The sequence below is a fragment of the Ambystoma mexicanum genome, chromosome 4q (genome assembly GCF_040938575.1).
Source record: "Ambystoma mexicanum isolate Mex_15411 chromosome 4q, UKY_AmexF1_1, whole genome shotgun sequence".
Classification (NCBI taxonomy): domain Eukaryota; kingdom Metazoa; phylum Chordata; class Amphibia; order Caudata; family Ambystomatidae; genus Ambystoma; species Ambystoma mexicanum.
In genome coordinates this window covers 264,733,830-264,755,717 of record NC_090928.1, presented here as the reverse complement: position 1 = coordinate 264,755,717, position 21,888 = coordinate 264,733,830, and the positions used below count along the sequence as shown (strand labels likewise).

At 46.0% G+C, this 21,888-nt stretch overlaps 1 protein-coding gene across 3 annotated transcripts in view; it reads left to right on the top strand.

The window, feature by feature from the left end:
* Positions 1 to 21,888, top strand: part of TMEM87B (transmembrane protein 87B) — a 919,680-nt gene that overhangs the window by 336,191 nt on the left and 561,601 nt on the right. For all 3 annotated transcript variants that reach the window (XM_069607836.1, XM_069607835.1, XM_069607834.1), the window contains 2 exons: positions 9,671 to 9,761; positions 13,241 to 13,302. In XM_069607836.1, the coding sequence (XP_069463937.1) occupies positions 9,671 to 9,761; positions 13,241 to 13,302 (153 nt within the window). The remainder of the gene's footprint in view (positions 1 to 9,670; positions 9,762 to 13,240; positions 13,303 to 21,888) is intronic.

Below are 21,888 nucleotides of genomic sequence, written 5' to 3'. Positions count from 1 at the left end.
CAAGGTCTCCACGTTGGAGGACAGAATGGAGGGGGTAGAGAATAACCAGGCGTCCACCGACTTCTTGGATGCTCAGATGGAGGCAAGGTTTAAAGAGATGCAGCGGCGCGAGGGGGAACTCCGCCTCAAAGTGGAGGACATGGAAAATCGTGAACGGAGATGTAACCTGCGATTCCTCGGCCTGACGGAGCTGGAGGGGGAGACCCAGACCGGCCTGGATGGCAAAGTGCAGGAGATCATTAGGATTGTCTTGGGAACTGACTCAGGGGAAACCATCCTGATTGATACTGTTCATCGAGCTGGCGGAGGCGGTAGGGGCCCATGCTCCTTGCTTGCGAAGTTCCACTATTACAGAGACAAAGCAAAAATACTAGAAAGAGCTAGAACCCTAAGAGAGATACAATACGACAACTCCAGGGTGGCAATCTACCAGGACCTATCCGCCTCACGCTACAAATGAGGAAAAAATGCGGTCCGATCACTAGGTGGCTGCAGGAGAAGGGGGTCCGGCACCACTGGGGACACCCATTCTACCTGTCCTTTGAATGGCAAGGGGAAAACTTTCAGCTCGTTACAGAAGAGGACATCCAGAGAGGCATCGACGAACTGATCGGGGCCCCCCCCCGGGCCCTCGGTGGAGAACGGCGGATCCGACAGAGGCCCGAGCCGTGCCCCACGGGGCCCTGACCTCAGCCAGGGGAAACACAAAGTGAAGGGCACCCGGAAATTCAGAAAAACAAGGCACCCCTCGGTGGGACGTGGAGGACCTGCATGATTATCGGACAGAGGAGAAGTTAAAAGGAACGCAGTACCGATCTGTTGTGGTTCATTCGATCACTCGCCCTCCGTGGCCGTTGGCGAATTGAGGAGAAACATTCCTTCCACTTTTGTTGATGCCAAGGCCCGCGCGATGGATCCGAATGATTAAGAGGGAAGGGGAGAAAGTTAATAAATGTGATGTTATTGTATTGTATTGCATTTGCCCGCAGGGCCCTCATGGGCCCCTCCATGTTTGGGGGCGTGTTATGTTGTCTTGTGATGTTGCCATGGTTGGCGAGGCTTATGCCGAAATTGATGGTTGAAGGTTTCGGGTCCCACCTGTCTGAAACACGGAGTGGTGGTGTTCTTGGTTGTCAGAAGGTGGCCAGGTGCGTCCCCCGAGACCTTCGAAAACCGCCACCGATTCACACTGGAAGCTAGTTGGGGAGGGGGAGGTCTTGTAGAAGGATTGGACTCCGACTAAACCTGTAAAACATTCCTATAGGTATAACCTGGAGGGTACGATCCACACTATTTCTCTCTCGGGGCCCAGGCAGCAGCCCTGTTGGTTCGTTGACTAAACCCGATGTATGTCGGGCGATGGAGACGGACGCCTAACAAAATGGGTAAGGGAAATGGGGAACTGGGGAGGGGGGAGGAGAAAGAAATAGGGAACGCCATGCCATGGTTCTGGGGTTCAAGTCTACGGATGATAACGGGGGTACTCACTGAGGCTTCACAGGGCAAGGATAGCGACCATGGTTGAAGGTCAGATCGGTACGCTCAACGTGAAAGCTCTCAACTCGCAAAACGAGCGGTCTCTCACAAGTAACTTATTCTGCAAACAGAAATTACTGGCCCTCTTCCTACAAGAAACCCATTGTAGAAGGGGGGCCGAGTCAATGATCAAAGGAAAGGAGATGGGCAGAAACTTCTGGGCCTCGCACAAATCCTCAAAGAAGGAGGGAGTGGGTATCCTCTTGGGTAAATCGCTGCATCTCACTGATGTAGAGACGAAAAGGGGCTTTGGAGGTAGATTTCTTGCGATCAAGGGTTCAGCCCAGGGCACACGAGTCACACTAACCACCCTGTACGCGCCCAACGCCGGCCAAGTCAAGTTTATCCACAAGGTTCTTGGGGTCATGGACGGGTGTGCCGAGGGAGCCACAATCCTGGGCGGAGACTTCAATCGCATTACAGACCCCCATCTTGACTGGTGGTCGGCCGAAGGGACGGGACCAAAAGCCCCCACAAAAGATAATCTCGCCCTGAGGGACCTCCTACAAGAGTACTACTGGGTTGACGTATGGCGCAAATGCTGGCAAACCCCTGGGAGTTACACGTTCTTCTCCCCTCCCCACCAAACATATACCAGAATTGATTTGCTGCTGGTGTCGGAGGAGGGAGGGGGAGAGGTTGGAAACCCCACGGTTTAATCTGTGACCTGGTCAGATCATGAACTCCTCGTTATGGAATGGCGACTGCAAGCCTCCGTGAAATCACGTAGGTGACGCTGTAACGATACCCTCATGAGGGACCAGGTGTTTAGGGAATTCTGTAGGAACGAAATAGAACCATTGGGGAAGTCCCAATGGTTACAGTTTGGGAGGCAGCGAAGGCCACTTTCAGGGGTCTCCTCATCGCAGAGGGTTCGAGCAAGAAGCGAGAGAGGGCCCTGATAGAATCCATAATCCGTGAAGACCTGCGTGCCATGAGGGCACAGCTCACCAAGGGAAACATAGACCGCAAAAACCTCCTGAGTGAAATGAGAGAGAAGAGACAAGCTCTGCATACAATCCTGATTGGAGAGGTAGTTAAAAAAATGAGATACACGAAGCAGAGATATTATGAGAGGGGCGACAGGGTTGGAACTCTTCTGGCACATAGGCTGAGGGGAAACAGGGCGGGCAGACGCATAGAAAAGGTCAAGGACGGGGCAGGTAACGCCCAGATAAAAACTGAACACATAGCCGAATCATTCGCGGCCTTCTAAAGGGCCCTCTACACTAAGAGGGTGAATCACTCTACACAACAAGAGGGTGAATCACCGGATGAAATTCGAAAATATCTTGAAGACTACCCCCCACCCAAGCTCAGACCTAGAGAGGGAGACCCTAGACAAGGAGATAACAGAGGAGGAGGTGGAAGAGGCCATCAAAAAGCTTACAATAGGCAAGACCCCGGGGGAAGATGGGTACACAGCGGATTTCTATAAACAATTGCAGTCCGAACTAACCCAACCATTGACCAAATTATTCAACCAAATCAAAACCTTAGAAACCATTCCACCGACATTCCTGCAGGCCATAATCACAGTTATCCCTAAACCGGGCAGAGACCCAGCAGAGTGTGGCTCATATAGGCCCATCTCGCTCCTGAACACAGATGCCAAGATCTTCACCAGGATCCTGGCGACAAGTCTAGAAAGGTGTCTCCCCCGACTGATCCATCCCTATCAGGTAGGCTTTGTAGTAAATAGACAAGGAGCAGCCAGCATGCGCAAAACCCTGCACATACTGAGCTCAAATGGAGTGAAATCTGACGGTGCCCTTCTCCTGTCTCTAGACGTGGAGAAGGCGTTTGACAGGGTGAGCTGGGCCTTCATGGAGGGGGTTCTGTCGTCCTTGGGGATGGGACCCAGGTGGCGGGGTTGGATGACGGCCCTTTACTCCCGCCCTTCCGCTAAAGTGGTGGTCAATGGAGGAGAGTCGGAGTCCTTTCCTTTAGAGAGAGGCACAAGACTGGGATGCCCACTGTCTCCCCTCATATACGCCCTGGTGATGGAACCTTGGGCTATAGCAATCAGGACTAACAATCAGATCCAGGGTGTTAAAATAGGGGGAACTGACTACAAAATAACCCTGTTTGCCGACGATGTCCTCCTGTACCTCTCTAAACCATCCCAATCAGTCCCATAGGTGTTGAATAGTCTAGAGCGATATGGTTCCCTGGCAGGCTATAAGGTCAACGTAGATAAATCAGTGGCTTTCCCGGCAGGCCAGCTCAACGAGACCGAGAGACAATACATCGATAACCTTCTGTTCTGTAAACAAAAAGAGGGTCTCTCTCACCTGGGGATCCAAATTCCATCACACCTAGAGGATCTCTTTAAGGTAAACTACCCGGCCCTATGGAGGTCGATCAAACACGACCTGGGACGCTGGTCAAAATCCAGCCTCTCATGGATGGCTCGCCTCAACTCCATCAAAATGGTAATCCTCCCGAAATTCTTATCTGTTTCAAATGCTGCCCACCCAGATACCGAACTCATTTCTCCTAGAGATCAAGCGGGCCCTTCTCTGCTATCTATGGGCCGGTAAATCCCACAAGATTGCTTATGACACTCTCATAAGACCCAAGGATGACGGTGGAGTTAATTTCCCAGATCTAAACACTTATTATAAGGCGTCACAATTGCGCGTCCTTGTTGATCATTTGACGACTGGCCCAAAGAAACAATGGGTAACATTGGATAACACACTCTTCTCGCGGTCACATTGGAGGAGTGGCTATGGGTCCCCAAGACATCTATTCCGAGAAGGGTTTTAAAACATCCAGTGTTGGGAGTGCTGTGGTCTATTTGGATGGAAAGGGGTTACCTAAGATGGCTCACAACTTGGCCCTCACCTTTGAGCTGCATCTGGGCTCCGCCACTTTGGGAAGGGATCAACAAACCACTAGCCTTCCAGCAATGGTACGACGTGGGTCTTTGTAGGGCCGGACAGCTTTGGGTGGATGGGGTGTTTATATCTCTAGGTGACCTGAAGGACGCCCTGGGCCTCCCTAACCTCTCCCCCTTTCGATGCCTGCAGTTTAAGGGTGCCCTTACCGAGAGCAGATGGGGTGACACACTTAGGCTGGACCTAACCGATTTTGAGAAATTCCTCATAACACACAAAGGTACCAAGGGGGTGATATCGCGGCTTTATAGCTTTTTGTTGTTCTCTACCCCACGGGACCCTCATCTTCCCAAGTACAATGGGGGAAGGACTTAGGCACCCCCATAACGGAAAAAAGATGGACCAAGATTTGTAGGCAGGCACACCGATTCACAACTGCACCCCAATACCGCCACCAGGCCCTGAAGTTGATACACAGATGGCACTACCCCCCACAGAGGATAGCCAGAATGAGAAAAGGTTACAACCCCCACTCCTGGAAATGCCACGTTGAAAAGGGGGATTATGTCCATATGTGGTGGAAGTGCCAGGTGGCACAGACCTACTGGAGTTGAGGTCCTGTCATGGATAAGAGGAGTAGACGGAATGGTGAGAACTCTGTCCCCCTGGCTGGTGTTGTTCGGTATTAAGGTTGAGGGGGGCCCCAAGGTGAAACACGACCACATGTTGCAGGTCATGCTAGTCGCGGGTAGATGCTGCTGGGCCCAAAAATGGAAATCACCCCGACCTCCTGGGGAGGGGGAGTGGGTAGCGAAAACACAGGCAATCTATGATATGGAGTATCTAACCCACCTGATCGATGAATCCAAATCTAACATCGAGGCCCTATGGCTGCCATTTTTTGATAAATATGGGAAAATAGCCTGAGGCATAAGTAATCAGCTCAGACGTTCCTCTTGATGGGAACAATGCTATTGGGGCAACCGTCTTGGAGTGGGAAGAGATCGATTGTTACAGGAAATGTGACTTGTTTTTCGAGCACCGGCTTTCTTTCGGAAGCAACCCTATGCTCGCATTGCATCTTCAGATGATGTGCTGGACCCTGTTGTTATCGACCATTAAACCATGGCTTGGAATCGAGGTATGGGGGCGGCTAGTGGGAGGTGGGGTGGGGGGGTAATTTGTGACCTCACTTTGATATATAGCAATGTTTGCATTATTTTTTGAACTGTCATAATTGTAAAACACCAATAAAACCAAATTTCAACAAAAAAAAAGATTATACAGAGCAAACCACTGGGTCCCGTCACGCAGGCTAGCTTCTTCCAACTGACCCAGGGTGGAACATTGACACAACATACATAACCAAACATTCCACTGCAGCACATCAACATTCTCTCAGCTCATACATACAAAGAGAAGCACTTCACAAAATTTCATTGGCGATGAGGATGTCCTTCAGGAAGCGAAAGAACCTACATAGCAAGCGAAATAAGATTACGTTACCAGGCTGCTGTGGGGGGTGCAGCAAGAAAGAAGAGGAACACACTGCACCCAAAACAAGTAAGTTCTCATCACCCAGGGCAATAAAGGGGGAGACCGTTGGCCCCATAGTACTGAAGAGAAGGGGAGCCCTGAAGAAAGAAGTCTTCAGATGTGCTCCAGAAGGGGAAAGCCTAGAGTTAAAGTTTAAAGGGGTGAGCCTAGAGGGGTAAAGTGGAAGCAGGAGGTGTCCCCAAAAGTAACAGTGGGATCTCAAGAAGAAGACCCTAAGATCACACCCATGTCCATAGGCTGGAAGAGAAGGATGATTATGTAATGGACTGCATCATTTCTGAAGTACAGCTCAACCAAAGCGGGGTGGAGAATTGATGCCTGCCATAGTTAGAATCCCAGCTCATATGTCTAGGGCGAAGAAAATAGAAGCTGCAATAAGACCAGTGGTGACTTAAGTGTCAAAGCCCTGCATAAGAAGGGAAGCGCAGAAATACTGACGTGATGCCCCAGGGGGAAGCGTATTCAGCAATGGTTTCAAAGTGGCCTATTGTGCACACGTTACGCAAGACTCGCTGTATGCAAGTGAATATCTGGTCAGTCTTGGTATGTGGACAGAGGAGAACTGCAGTGACGCATATGTCATGTGCCCAATGAGTATCTGTGTTAAATAGTAATTTAGCTACGCGTTGACGACAGTAAGATGGAAGTGTGTGTGTTATGAAGAGTGGAGCATGAAGTTGCTATATCGGGCTAGTATAATATAATTCGAGGAATTGCAGGTGGCAGTGGAATTCCCACGGACTCTTAGCGTATAATTTGTGGGCTACATTATAAGTACTGACAACAATGTGCGCAATTTATGTGTGAAGTTGTAAGATGCGAGGATTTGCAGTATTAGGTGACTTCATTGCAACAAGGATTTGTAGGGCTGGTTGCGTCAGTGCAACAAGTAAAGTTATGATTTAAAACCTGCAACTTTTGTAGTTTTTCTTGTGTGGTAAAATGTTGAGAAGTTTTCATGATGTAAATGAGTGGTATGAGTGTGCCATAACAGGGCAACCCTGTCCGAATGTAGGGAGGTCATGCCTGCCATCGTTTTTAACAGGGGGCGTCATGCCTCCTGCTAACGTCAACAAGTAGGGAATCTACAGTTTTCCGATTGAGTAGCCTCCAATGTATTAGGGAGGACATGACTCCCATTAGTATTTAGTAGTAGGGATGGTGAGTCTCCACCTAGCCAGACAGGGAGATAGTGACTCCTGTCTGCACTTTAGGTTGGAAATAGTGAGTTTTCCTCCTAGGTAGATAAAGAGGTCACGCCTCCGGGAGGTGACGCTTTCCACAGAATTTAGTGGTAGGGATGGTTATTTCCCACCAAGGTATCAGGGCTGTCATGCTGGTCATGCCTCCCGCTTGAGTTAAGGTTGGGGTTGTTAGTTACTATAGAAGTAGATGGGGTTGGTCGTACCTCCCTCCAATGTGAAGGCAATGGGAGGTCATGCCTTCTATTGGAGATAAGGAGTCTGGATGTCTAGTCCCATAGAAGCAGATAGGGATGGTCATGCCTCCCGTAAGTGGTAAAGGGAGGTCATGCCTACCACCAGATTAGAAGTTGGGATTCGTAGTTCCCATAGAAGCAGAAGGGTATGGTCATGCCTCGCGCAAGTGTAAACGGGGGGTCATGGCTGCCGCCATTGATGAGATGTTGGGATTGGTAGTTCCCTCCAAAGTGATAAAGGGGGGGGGTCATGCCTTCCTCAGTTGTTTATTCAGAGTAGCACATCTCTTCTAAGGGGCACCGTTGTGGTGAGTGTGTGCATGTGATGTTTGTGGTGGAAAGGGAGATGTGTTGTGACGTACTTTGTGTGCTTTATGTGTATGTAGTGTCTCCGGAACAAAGGGAGATGTGTTGTATTCTGCTTGTGAGTGTAGGCGGATGCTGTGATGACATGTAGAATGGTATTGCGTGGATGAGAGAATGTTGGTGATGAGAGTTCCTAGCCCAGGCAGTTAGAGAGAGTCCTACTTGGGTGATGGGTGTCAGTGTTTGTTCTGTCTGTCTTAAGTAACTGTTCCTTAGAAGTCAAGTTGATGTAACCTAAGAAGATGCTAATAAACTTAAGAGGAACACACTATGAAGACTGGAAGGCTACTTTGTTTCAATTAGATTACTCTTCTCCTCTCTTGTTGTTCCACCTCCTCTTTTCCTGTCTTTCGCTTGCACTACTCTATCCTTGTGCCCCTCATTTCTCATCTCAATTCGTTCACAATTCAACTCAAAACTGCCACACTACTGTTTTGATCAGGCTCAAGATATCTCACACCAGATGGTAAATGAGACCATTGGGTATGGGTGGGGGGGAAATCTGTGGCCCGCCTCCAGAAATCTGGAGCGGATCCTCTGATTGGCTGATGCCTAATTGGATTAGAAATGCTTCTTACTCCCCCATCCATACCCCCCTACACAGAGAACTTGAAAGGGCGCTCTGCAATCTTGGAGTCCAACAGTGTTGTCTCCTCAGTGTTTACTCCTGCTGTGCTTTGAGGTACCTGCGTTTCCTTTCCATGAATGTCAAACTGCAAGCTCCACCTTGCCAGCATAGGGATGTTTTGCAGTATGTTACATGACTCATGTTCAAAATTAGTTTATTTCATTTGATTGACTTTTTGTTTGATGCGATATGGGACTCGGAGTCCTGCAAACAGGGGCTTTGGAATCTCACTCCCAATAGCCATAATTTCTTGATCTTCTCAATGCCTACTACATCTTTATACCATCGCACCATGGCGGGGGTTCACTCTGGCTCAGTGTGGTGTGACAAAGGCTAGAGATGTGGGTTCCCTTGTATACCATCTGGGACCAGCATTGTGGTATGGGCAGCGGTCCCTGGCCTCTAAGGTCTCCAGGGACAGATGCACCTAGCTACTTTCTAGTGTGACTTTGACACAAGGCCCACGCATAATCCCATGATCTGCAAACATTGCACACTACTAGTCATGCTGTAAGATACAATTATGCTGTGCAAGCTCCATGATGTTGGTTATACTTGCATAACACCACACCTACTCCATGTTGTAATTCTGCTTTTCTGCTCGCCACCTGTTTCTCATCAACTCCATGAGGTAACAATGTGATGCTTTGTCAAACCACAAGCTGCAAAGTTGTAGCACCAGCTTCTTCTTGTATAGATGCGGCATCCTGTGTGGCCAAAGGCTGTAAGCCCTGTTCTACTTACTTTCTGCTTAGCTCCTAGAAGCAATACAGAGTTCTGGGTCTCCTCTATAAATATGTAGACCTTGTTTTGCCCAGAAGAAACATTGTTTTTCTACTTCAGGCCAATGCTTCTCTCAGTCAAATAAGATGGACGGGTTTTGCATTTTTTTTATTATTTATGCTGTTGTCAATGGTGATCTGTACAGCACTTGTGCTTTTGATAAATTGATTTATGACTTGTTTATAGTGCACACTTTGGGTCGTGGTGCGGCATTCAAGATGCATTTTCTTCTTTTTTAACCTGTTAACATTTCATGTTATTTTATTTAAGGCGGGTTTAGGGTGCGCTGCATTTCAGTAAAGCAGATGTTTTACGCTTCTAAATATTGAGCATCTTGTAAGAGTTGGTTATTCTCTATATAATACATGGAGCACATACTGTATTACTGTTTAAACCTGAATGACACTTTTCCAGCATATGCTAGTGAGAAGTATCAAAAGAAAAGAGAGTGGATGTAAGTTGTTCTCCCTTGTGTATGTTTTTTGATATTTTTCCCCCAATTGTCTTTTTTTTTTGCAGTTCAATCTTGTCACAAGGACTTGGGAGGATGGCCCATATATCTTTATTATTTCTTTTAATACCGAAGAGAAGGAGAACTGGAATTTAACTGGTATGTGAATTGGCAATGTGCTATTGTGCATTTAGCAAACCACTCTTAAAGATAAGCCAGTGCGTAATATCAAGTGGGTGACTGCTCAACTAAGCAAACCTCATTATTGGGGAGTGCTTCCTATTTAATCGCAGACTCATTTTGAGAAAAGCAGTTATGTCTTTGGTCGAGTTACTCTATTATGATCCAGCATAGAAGTTCATGAATGGTAATTAACAGGTAGGGTCTTAAGAAAATGGGAGGCATGCAGTTATTGCAGCTTTCAGCAGCAAACATATGCGGTCACAGCATTTACATGAAATCTCTACATGCACACACTGCTTTGTACGTCTACCATTGCTATGAAATTGCGGGAGAGGTCTACAAAATACTATTATTTAGGAGTACATGTGTCTTTTGCCGTTACTGTTCCATGTGCCCTTTTGGTCTGGGACACTCGACACTCAGTGACTGAAGCACTGCATTATGATAGAGGACCTTTTTACTTACAATTTCTTTTGCCAGATAGTGTAATTTAATGGTTCACTAAATACTGCTTGTGGGCCAGATGCATCGCTTGAGAGTATGATTGATTTCTTCAAGACACTCCAGATTTACAATAAAGTGCAGAGTGTGTCTACTTGTTTTATTAAAGAGCAAGCAAAGCGGGACTGCAATTACAATAGGTGTCAAGGAGTTCCCCCCCCCTTCTCCCCTGAGTCCGATCTTTGCTGGATTTCTTGGTCGATGCCTTCTTGCGGACGGATCGCGTCTTGAATAAGGCTGCACAAGTCTCTTCCGACTCCAGCGTGCGTTCAAAGTTCCGGGATGCAATGATCCAGGAATCAGGGAAATTAAGAAAGTGCACTACACAGCACACGAGTTCAGTAAGAAAGAAAGGAGAGGGACTAGGAATGGAGTTGGTAGGGACAGAATCAGGGAAACAATACCGCGAGCTACAGAGCACATGTCTGGTCGCTACTTCGCTATAGCATTGAGACGCGCAGAGCCGCGGGGGGCGTGGTCTATTAGTAGAACACGCTACGTCCAATGTGTAGAGCGGGGAAGGTGTTTCAGACTGGACGGCCATGTACCAGGGAGTGTAAGCCCCGTTGAGACAAGGACCAGGAAGTCCAAAAGGGGTGCGTTCTTTAGGTCATTACAATAGGTTAATGGATCTTCAACCTACACATGTTTGTCATTCTCGGAAGAGCAGTCACCGAAACAAACAAAACATTTCCTTCAATTGAGGCAGGACTTCAGCTGTACCATTTAAACAAAAGAAATCCGGGGACACGTGGTGCTTTTAAGGGACAGCAATCACTTCCCCACATAAATATTTTAGCAAATTAGTAATTACATGTGATGTAGTTATGAATACATAGCATAGCGTTGACATGGAACACACTATTGGCTAAATTAAGCTGAAGTGGAATACAATCTTCATAAAACCTTCCAAAAATATAAAAGTAATAGTTGAATTAGACAGGTGAACAGTACTAAGATTTCACAGCTGTTTTCATCCTCAAAAGGGCTTTTGGGTATTTAAAACATACTATGACCGCTGTTGCCTTAAGAGGGTGTTTGAGTAGGTGGATTGTTATTCCCTGTGTTAAATGTGATTGTGGTTAAATTGGGGAGGAATGTGAATCAAACCAGCACTGGTAGATGGAGGTCTTCCTGCAATGCTGCCTTACTAACAAGGGCAAAGGCCCATTAGCTCCTCTGTTGTATGAGGAGGAAAGCAAAGAAAAACAGTATTAGTAGCTGTAGTCCTCATAACCGCGTGCACTTGTGATTGTTGCCAAGGATGTGGTGTGAGCTCAGGTTACATCGGGAAGAAAGAAAAGCATTCCGCAATTGGAGATAAAGGATTAATGACACTGCATCTTTGTGATCACGGTGAGGGCGTTTATTGAGAGGTTTCTTTACCATAAGAAGGAATGAACAGATATCAACGCCTGGAGGTGCATGGATGTAATGCAGTGTAGCCTTCCGATCTCTGGAAGCCGTAGATTTTCAACTATTGTGCTCCAGCCATGCAGGGGAAAAGTACTTGGCACAGCAGTCTGTACTGTGGTTGGAGGGAGCAATTGCAGCGCGGCCTCGCGTTCTTGGGGGAAACGAGTACACCCAGGAGTCCTATATGGCAACCGAGAGGAGATTGAAGCAATCAGCACTTGATTAAACTGAATATGTTGTTGCAGCAAAGCTTGGAAATCACTGGCAAGCGGTATTCCAATCTCTTAAGTTCCATAATGAAATATGACGCAACACTGTACAGGCGCCTTTTTTCGTGTTTGGGGTTTCCGTTTCCACCTGGACGGCACCCACCATTTTCAGCTCATTTTACAAATAGAGCCTTGAGAGCATTCTTACCTGGGCCCAGGTTCACTTTCAAGTTCAGGATTCAGGGGCTTGCACTCCTATTGTAGACAGATTACTGCCACTTAATTTGCCCCTGCTGTCTCCTCCATGTATAACTTGAAATTGTTCACAGTACCCCCATAACTGTAACTGCAATGTTTTGCTTTCTAAAAACATATAAACAAAGATTTTGAATGGACACAAAGCTACTTGCCAGTGGTAAATTATAGCATATAGGGTAATTTCTATAGAATTTATTTGTTGTCCAAAGCCCTGAAATATTTTTCTGTAACCAACTTATTATGCTTCTATGACACATTACTTATTTTTACAGAAACGGTTACATGTTTATTAAAACGTAATAAAAATAGTGATATTCACAAATAGAACAATAGTTAATCAAAGTGATTTTGTTTTCTTAGAGGTGTTGGTGGGATAAGGTGTACATTATTTTTTGTCCAGCCTATTTTGTTCTGAAAAAGCTTTCAAAAGTTCAGTGGAGCGAGTCCTGATATTCCTCTTTCAAGTGTACTAGTCTGCTATTGCTGTAGCAAAAGTACATGGGGCAACTTGTGTGAACAGAAGAAAGAAAGGAAGGTGAGGGAAGAAAGGTGGGTGAGGATGCCTTATACTGCATTAACCCACAATGTCCTCCCTGTATCACAGAGGTGGAATACCCCCGCCCCCTTGAGATCCACCTGCTGAGTACCACACCCCCATGGGGACTGTTTAATAGCAGCCTCACATCCCTGGCCTCACGGAAAGGGTCTCCCCTCCCACTCCCCAGGGAGAAGGGACAACATCACAAGATTCATCATACTATCCACAAAAGTACACGAAGACCGATTAAAAAAAAAAAAAAAAAAAAAACTATTGGTTTTGCTAATGCTTATTTTGCTAATTTGGTGTTGGTGCTGTAGGTGGGAAGATGAGCTGCATGAAGGCTTGCAAATGTGGTCGGATTACACATGTTTCAGTGATTAATATAGGGCGACTTTGTACTTAACATCTGCTATAAAAACGATATTTGAAATCCATGCCCAACTAAAAGTGTTTTGTTTGATCAGCTCTTGTTAGGCTTGTCTCTTCCGATTGCCTGCATTTTAAAGTCATCCCTTTGTTGTATTTTGCAGTGTCAATCTCGATGCCAGGTCCTGATGGATTTATCTCTGCTTCAGAATGGCCATTGATGATTGTAAGTTTCTACGTTTACTGATGGCATGGTTGTTTAATGATCTATGTAGTTGATAAATATTTTTGCCATCCTGCCGTATTGAAGTATTGTGGTGCAACACCCGACAAGATGGTACAAATCTAAATGTATGAATCAACTATGTGGTATATTTTGTGCTCACAAACAGTACAAATGCAAAATTAAAAGAACCAGACCGCTTTACAATTCCCTCCCCAATTCAACCCCATCCTCATACTCTGTTCTTCCAGCTTCCATGTCTGTTGCCAATTCCACTCACTCATTCCCTCCCTTTTGTCCCAGTCTTCCTTTCTCCCAACGTCCAACATCCCCTCTAACCCAATCCCCGATTCCAATCTGTTCCCTTTTGTTGCATAACCACCCACTTCCGGTTCCTCTTTTTCGAGGTGCTCTCAGGTCTGGAGTTGCCATTAACTAGTTAAGCATTTGTCCCCAATCTACTTCCCTGCCCTCTCCATCCACACCCTCCCCCCACCCCCTGTTTCGGTAGAATTACCGATTTGGCCAGGCCCCATCTCTGAACATCCCTGATTCATTGCTGTATCGCTGGGCCCTTTGAACTTTTCCATGCAATAGTCACTGGTCTTTTAGCTAGAATCAGCAAAAATTGTGCCATGTTTTTCTTTGTTTTATCCTTTTTCCTGGTACCAGTTCCCACAGACAGACGGTGTACATTCATAGGATCCATGGCACTAAAGAGTTGATCTTGATCAGCACCTCTTCCCAATACTTGGCGATCACTGAGTACTTCCAAATCATGTGCCAAAACCCTGCCGAGCCCTCCTCATATCGCAGACAAAAATACGACACCTGGCGGTTAATGGCATCTAATCTCAACTGGGTCATATACACCCTATCTAAATAATTGAACTGTATCAATCGGAACAGTGCATTCTTTGATACCCTTTTCACATATTCAAACCATGTTTGCTCCGATATCGCAAACCGAACATCTTTTTCCCACTTGGCCTTGATGCCTAGTTGCCTCCGCAGCAACCGCTCTTTGAACCCCTTTTTACGATTGCGACATAGCTCCAGCCCCTTCTCTAATTCGTCGACAACATATGCAATATTGAATCTGGTTTCTCTGGGATGTCTCCCCACAATCCCACCAACCTCTTCACTGCTCGTGCATATGTCCGAAAGGAACCCTTCTGCATATTGTATTTATCTCTCCACTGTTCAAAAGAGAGTAATTGTCCTTCTGAGAAGATTCCTATCCTCCCACAACCTTGAGCGCATAATCTCAATACATCCGTGCTCTTCCATGATTTCCATAGTTTCATGTTGAATCCAAGGGGAAGGTCTGGATTATACATTGCATCGGTTTGAATCTTACGTGAGAGTCTACCCCATACCTCTTTCTGAACTCTGTATATGTTTTCCATCACTTTAGATGCTGTTGGTCCATAGCAACTCAATACATTGTCTATGTCTCCGGAGGGAAACAAATAACTGCCTCACATCCCCCTCTGGGGTATCCTCCCACCAGACCACTGCCTGCAGTTGGGATGCCATACAGTACAATTCTAAATACAGAAGAGACAATCCCCCTTCCGAGATCAGATGTCGAAGTGCCTCCAAGACCACCCTTATGCCTACTTGCGCCCCACAGCATCTCCCCTATCTCTGCCTCCAACATTTTGAAGAATACCTTTTTATCATGTATGGAATGTTGACAAAATGGTACAATAATCTCGGAAGGACCACCATTTTACACAAAGCTATTTTTCCCATTAATGACAATGGTAATCCCTTCCAAAAGTCTACTGCGTCCCCCATTCTGACAATGTTTTTCCTGTGTTGTACATAAACGTCTCCTCCATATCATGGAATATTTGTATATCTAAGTAATGGAAAGACTTAAGTTTGCCTGGTATCGCCCAACTAGGAAGCATGCCTCTTTGTCTATCCACAGTCCTGCCAACAGAAACATTAATCACTAAGAACCTCGACAATCAGGAATTACTTAACACTTGCAATATAATCTGGGCATTCGCTAAAGGATTACTAACATATATTAAAATGTCATCTGCGTACAAGGATATGTTATGAGGTATTCCACATACCCAAATCCCTGTTTCAGTGATATACTGTCTATAATATCTAGCTGGCGGTTCTAGTGCCATTGCAAATAGTATCAGGGATATTGGGCATCCCTTTCCCATACCCCTCTCCAATATCCAGCGTGAAGAGACCTTCCCCCTATCTTCACTCATCATTGGATTCTTGTACAATAGCTTTATTCACCCCAGTATGCCAAGTTCCCATCCAAATGTCCCTAGTACTTTGAAAATCCATTCCCATTCCAGAGAATCAATCACCTTGACTGAATCTATAGCTAGTAACGCAAACTCCTTCTTGGTCTGTTGTACCTGTTCCATAAAATAGTGCAACTGTTTTCGATTTATTGACATATCTACTCAGCCCCCCCTTCCACGAACCCACACTGATCTGGATGCACTAAGCCAGGTACCAACACTGCCTGTTGTCATGCAAGATCCTTACCCGATATCTTTGCGTCAACATTAACCAATTAAATCTGCCGGTATGATAAAGATCTTTCCTGGCCTTCAGCAGTACCATGATCAGCACCTCCCACACGCTTCAGCTGTGTGACCAATAGATCGGCCTACATACTGTAAAACTCTACTGGAAACCCATCTATCCCCAGTGATTTATTCTTTTGCATAGCACGCAAAGCACTACGTATCTCTGCCTCCTCTGTCGGTGCATCCAGCTCCTCTCTTTGAGTCCCTGATAGACTTGGTAGTCGTACTATGCCCATCAAGTCAGACGCTTCCACCTCCGTGTACATGGGCGTCGGAAACAGGGGTGGAGGGGCAGGAGGGACAAATCGCCCGCACTATTTTAAGTGGGGGGGTATGATGTCATTTATCCCCCCCACAATGAAAAGCGAGGCGAGGGAAAGGCAAGGGTCTTTCCAACTGTTAAGGCTTCCCCTGTGCCAGTGCTGCGCTGCCTGCCAGGGGCCAGATTACAGAAACTGTACACCAGTGCAAATATTGCACGGCATTAGCACAAGGAAACTGTACACCAGTGCAAATATTGCACGGCATTAGCACAAGGGAAAAGTTTGACCCATTTTTAAAAAACACAGGGACATATTAGAAAACTATTGCACCATGACAAGTGCAATTTTTCATGGTTTGAGAACCTGGGCAAAAATTGCCATAGTGCAAAAAAGATGCGTTTTCAATGAGGTTTTTTTACCAGTCCAAAGTTTTCCCTAGTGCTAATACCATTCCGTATTAGTACTAGGGCAGACTTTTCCCGGTTGCAATAATGCAGTCAAAATGTATCTTTTTTGCCCAAGGGCAATTTTTGCCTTGGTGCTTATACCATGCCAAACTGCACTTGTTATGGTGCAATCATGTTCTAATATGTCCCTTTGTTTTAAAAAAACAGGGCAAACTTTGCCCTAGTGCTAATACCGTGCAACTTTGCACTTGCACCAGTGCAAAGTTTCTGTAATCTGGCTCAAGATATATATTTTCTGCGTGTGCATTTAGGGGGCACAACACCGCCCAGTCCGGCAAGTAAACCACAGGTGCCCTCTGCTCCTGAGTGACTGCTGCTCCCTACCCCAGCGCTCGAACCGCATGATGAGCAGTGCACTACAGACAGCGCAAGCGCAGCCTGGGGTATGGGGTGGGGGAAAGGGCGGGGCAACCAGTGCCGAGTCTGCCACGTGTTGAGGAGGTGGCAAGTGGAGCAGACAGGCAGTAACATGTGCTCAGGCTGGCGCGCGTGTCGGGCGCTGCCAAACTACCATTGATTTTGTGCTTGACAAGTTGACATTGATTTCAGGTGAGGACAGGACTCGTCCGTGCAGTGCTGTGCGAATGTCTGCAGCCAATCTGTGTGTTCCTTTTTTTCTCAGAAAATCACATTTTCAAATAATGTTGTCATGTAACTTTTGTTGTTGTCCGCTCCGTGTCTGTTAGGGCTGAGCAGGATCTCAGTGTCCTCCATGGCGGTCATCATGCAGTGCTGAACAGACAAAAAGATGAGGGGAGGGAGTGGCACAGGCTTCTGGGCCACCACATACACATCCCCGCCCGCCCGTTCCAAAAAAGGACCTGCTAAAGACACAGCCCCTCCCTAGCGCCTGGCCCCTCTCTCTTCATCTCGGTATTACACTGTGCAGGGCTGGAGCGTGTTCCAAGAACAGGACCCGACCGTTAGGACAGTGGCTACCAGTACAGTATTTCTGTGGGATCGCACATAAATTGTTAAAGCTGCATTCAGTGGGTGGACTGTGTCCAACTCGGCCAAATGTCCTGTGCTGGAATTACCTGTTAAATGCATCTACAAAGCACTTTATTGGTATGCTAAAAGATACAAGTATTGACCAAATGAGTACAAGGGGTGCAAACAGCACCACACTGGCTTCTCGCTCATTTTTATGTATAAAGCAGATTTCCCCGTCTCTCTGTGGATAGGACTGTAGCAGAAAAAGGACCAGGTACCAAAAATGTGTCCCGTAAACACAAATTGCAAAATATGATTTATTGCAACAAACTAGTGCTTGGATGTGGGTGTAATTTTGTGTGAAAAATGTGTGGTGAGTGAAGGATTTTAAATATCATTAGGCCAGCCTTATGATCAAAACTACCAGATGTGGCCCGCCAGGTGCACCGAGTCGCAAAACTCCCTTGCGTTGCCCCCACAAAACCGGTGCACACTAGTCTGTCAGGCCAGCACTTCAGGCAAGCCTGAGTTTGGTCTTCTTGTCTCAGTTTTCTTGCGACAGATACATGTTCTGAATACACACATTCTGAATACTCAGAAGGCATAGTAGGTTCATCCCCCTCCCTCTTCCCCCTCTGCTCTTAAGTTTTTTGTTGTAATTGTTGTAATGTACTTCCTACTCTCCCTTCTTGGCTTGTGTGGGCGCTTTGAAACAGTATATTATTATTGTATAAGCATGTAACAAGCAAGCAATAAATAAATACATGTTGCTTCCTGTTTACAGCATCTCCCAAAGCATGAGGAAGTACCTTTGCTTATGTGGTGTTTTAGTTTTGAGTGGTGGGGGAGTACTGCCTGCCTGGGATAGGTTAAAAGCACCTAGCATTTGGCAATACCCTGTGTGTGGTGTGAGCGCCTGCGTATCTGCTGACAATGGTTGGCACATGGGGCAAATACTTACCCTTTAATGGAAATGCCGAGCACATGCTGATCATTTGATGATACCTGCTATATGATCTGAGAAGCTGCCATTTGATTGAGCTACCTGGAATATAATTTGCTTACTTCAGTATTTGAGAGCAATATCTAATGCTGCTTAAATTTCATTGGCATGCCTGCTAGATGATGTGAATTAGTGGAATACCTGGCTTCGGATGTGAGCACTTAGCAATTAATGTAATTGTCTGACATCAGCGTTGGTGGAATAATCTTCAGAGTGGGGTGTGCTGGCATCACCTGGCCAAACAAATGGCGTTTGCTAGCAATAATGGTGCGAGTGTAGCTAATAAGTGAACGCTTTCGACTGCAGCATGTGTGTTAGGAAGTCTGCTTGAGGAAATGTTTGATAGACCTCTGCTCTTGTCGGTACCGGGAAACTACCGAATGTTTCTTTGTTCTGGCTGAAATGAGAAACAAATCACACCACACACCACACCACACATGTTAGCAGGCTTCCTAACTTTCAGTAGCCATGGACTCGTGATAATGGACTCTTGGTGAGTAAGAAATGGAGTGATGTGCATATGTGAAGAATGGGGGCGGGGGAGTGACTATTAATGCCTGGCTAGTAGCTTGTAACTTGTAATGTTTAGCCCCGATGGTAGTGCACTATAATTGGAGCTTCATTTGTGTCGTTCCCTTAAGTAGTGAAGCTCAGTGCTACACTGTGTGTTACAGGAATGGGACATCTGTAGGAGGTACAGGTTTAAAAGCCATATATCATTATGCTTTATGTTCTGTGCTTAAAAGCATAGGCAGATCACACAAAAATTAAAATAAGCCCAGATTCTTTATCTAGCATAGTGGGCGAAACATAAATCACTCATTCTTTTTCCAATTCTTTTTATTAGGTTTTGTCGAACAAGAAAACATGAGTACATTGACATTAGGAGTCCTATCATCGGGGACGCGGCACATAGCATGTCATTTGACAGTGCATAACACAATAGGAGCAGGTGGTTTGTTCAACCCCCCGGGTGTGCGCTCGGGGTGTCCGGGCTCTCCCCGTTTCCTGGTTTCGATGCTCATTATTCCCACTTCCCCATATTTTCTGAAACTTCCGGGGGCTCCCCGTTGCATTGTAGATTTGTCTTTCTAGAGAGGCGCATCTGTTCATTTCATTGGACCACTGGTCTATGTTTATCTTATCTGCCGAGCCCTAGGTGACGGCCGTTAGTCTCTTTCCCGTCCCTAGTGCCACTCCCAGAAATGTCCTTTTTAGTCAGTTTAGTGAAGTCAGTTTCACCCCCTATTCCCAATAGAATACGTTGTGGCTCCCAATATCCTGGAGAGGCGTAGTAAACACGCTGTCCAAAACACCTGTAGTACCCCACATTCCCAAATCATGTGGTAGAAGGTGCCTTCCGCCCTTTTGCACCAGAGACACTGTATCGTCATCTCCCCTCCAACTGGCCATTTGCGTTCTGGAGTAATAAAACCTGTGTAGGATCCATAGCTGTATCAGTCTGAGTTTAGCATCAATGCCAATTTCCCGTGGTGACATCAGTGCCTCCACCCATTCTTCCGCCTCCAGTGCACCCAGATCCTGTTCCCATTTTTCTCTGAGGCGAGCGAGTTCCCCAGAACCAACGGAGTAGATCACTCATTCTTGATGCAACCCTGCAAGGCTAAAAACGAAATTGCAGCCCTATGCTTCGTAATACTAAATAGTTCTGTAATGATTCTATGTAATGAGGAGACTGTGTGGTGTGGCTTGTATGAATCACACCTGTTGAAGGGGAAGTTCAGAGTCTTTGCACTTCAATCACAAACTCACTTCTGAGACACAAGGCAAGTGCTACAGCATTGAAAAAATACTCCCAGATGTGCTGTGAAAGTGCCATTGCTAAGTTTAGCAGCAAAGACTCTGCTCGATGTGGAGTGCCACCTCGTCTTATTAGTCTTATTAAAACTGTACCAGTCGTGTTGAGAGAGTTGTTGATACTGTCCCATTGATAGTTTAGTTGCCTAGTTGTCAAGTGATGCACAGTTCCATTAAACGCACAGCATTCAATGCCATGCTGTCTAATACAATTAATAGCAGCCAATCTGAAAGGTTTTCTGTAGAGCCATGAAAAGAGCATTCGAAAAATGCCCTTCTGTCCGATCAAATGCTTATCAGCACTGCTGAAATGATCAGTCATGTCAAGTAGACAGCTGATTTTTCTGCTTTTAATGAATTGAAGCCCTTCCAAGAAATGCCTGTACGGTGCCATGAAGTGGCTGCGAGGTGGCACTGAGCACTATGTAAAAATTTCAGTGGGCAGTATTCCTCTGAAAAATCTATCCAGTACATGCAGGCCAGGCAGCTCTATTATATTACATACTGTGGCTATAATTTAAGGCCAGCCTTAATAGAATATGCAATTCTGAAATAACGCATATGATACTATATGGGTCTGCAGTGTGGGCCTTAAGAGGCCTTTTTGACTAAACAAATTGAGGGAAAGTGCTGGAGACCTTTGTTGGGATTACCCCAGAGCACCCCTATGGAATTCATCTGGGGTGATTTTGGACTGGCAGCTACTGAGTTTCTAACCCAGGGTCGTGCTCTGGGTCTGTATGTCAAACTAATGAAATCGTGGGCGCATACTCCTAATTGGTTGCTAAGCGAAGCATTGCTCAGAAACTCAGTTTGCTAGAAACAGTATTAACTTGCTGGTTAATGATGGCATTAGTGCAGCGGTACGTGAAGGCCTTGGCTGCATCCTAGAGGAGATGCAAATCAAATTGAATACTCTCGATCGTTTTCCAACACCTGTGTACTAAAGTCAATTGAGTAGAAAATGTAAAATAATATCCTGCAGTACTGCAGTAGGCATTACACCATATGTGTGTTTGTTTAGTTTGTTTATTTATTTATATGGCGCACCGGACCAGAAGGTATGAGGGCGCAAGCATTAGATATATTCTCAACTTAGTTGCAGTACTTGTACATTATTTACATTATTATACAAGGGTGCAGTGAGTAGAAGCAGATACAAGGATACAGAGTAAAATTACGACAGAGTTACAGGTTGAACAATTTTGTAGTAATTACAGGGTGTCATTTATTGGTCTTTGTTCATAAGCCACTGGATGTAGTTACGCCTAAATTGGTGGTAGGTTTGAAGTGCTCTGATGGAGGGTGGTAGTGTGTTCCAGTGTTGAGCTGCTTTCACCTGGAAGTTGTTGCCGCCCATTTTCGTTCTCTTGAATCTGGGAACAGCGAGCAAGTTAGCATTGCTATTTCTGGTGTCTGTTGGGCGTGTATCTAGTTATTCTGTCTTTTAGATAACGGGGAGCTGCGTGGTTAAGGCATTTGTGGGTGAGGGAGGCTACCTTAAGCAGGATTTTGTCCTATGTAGTGAGCCA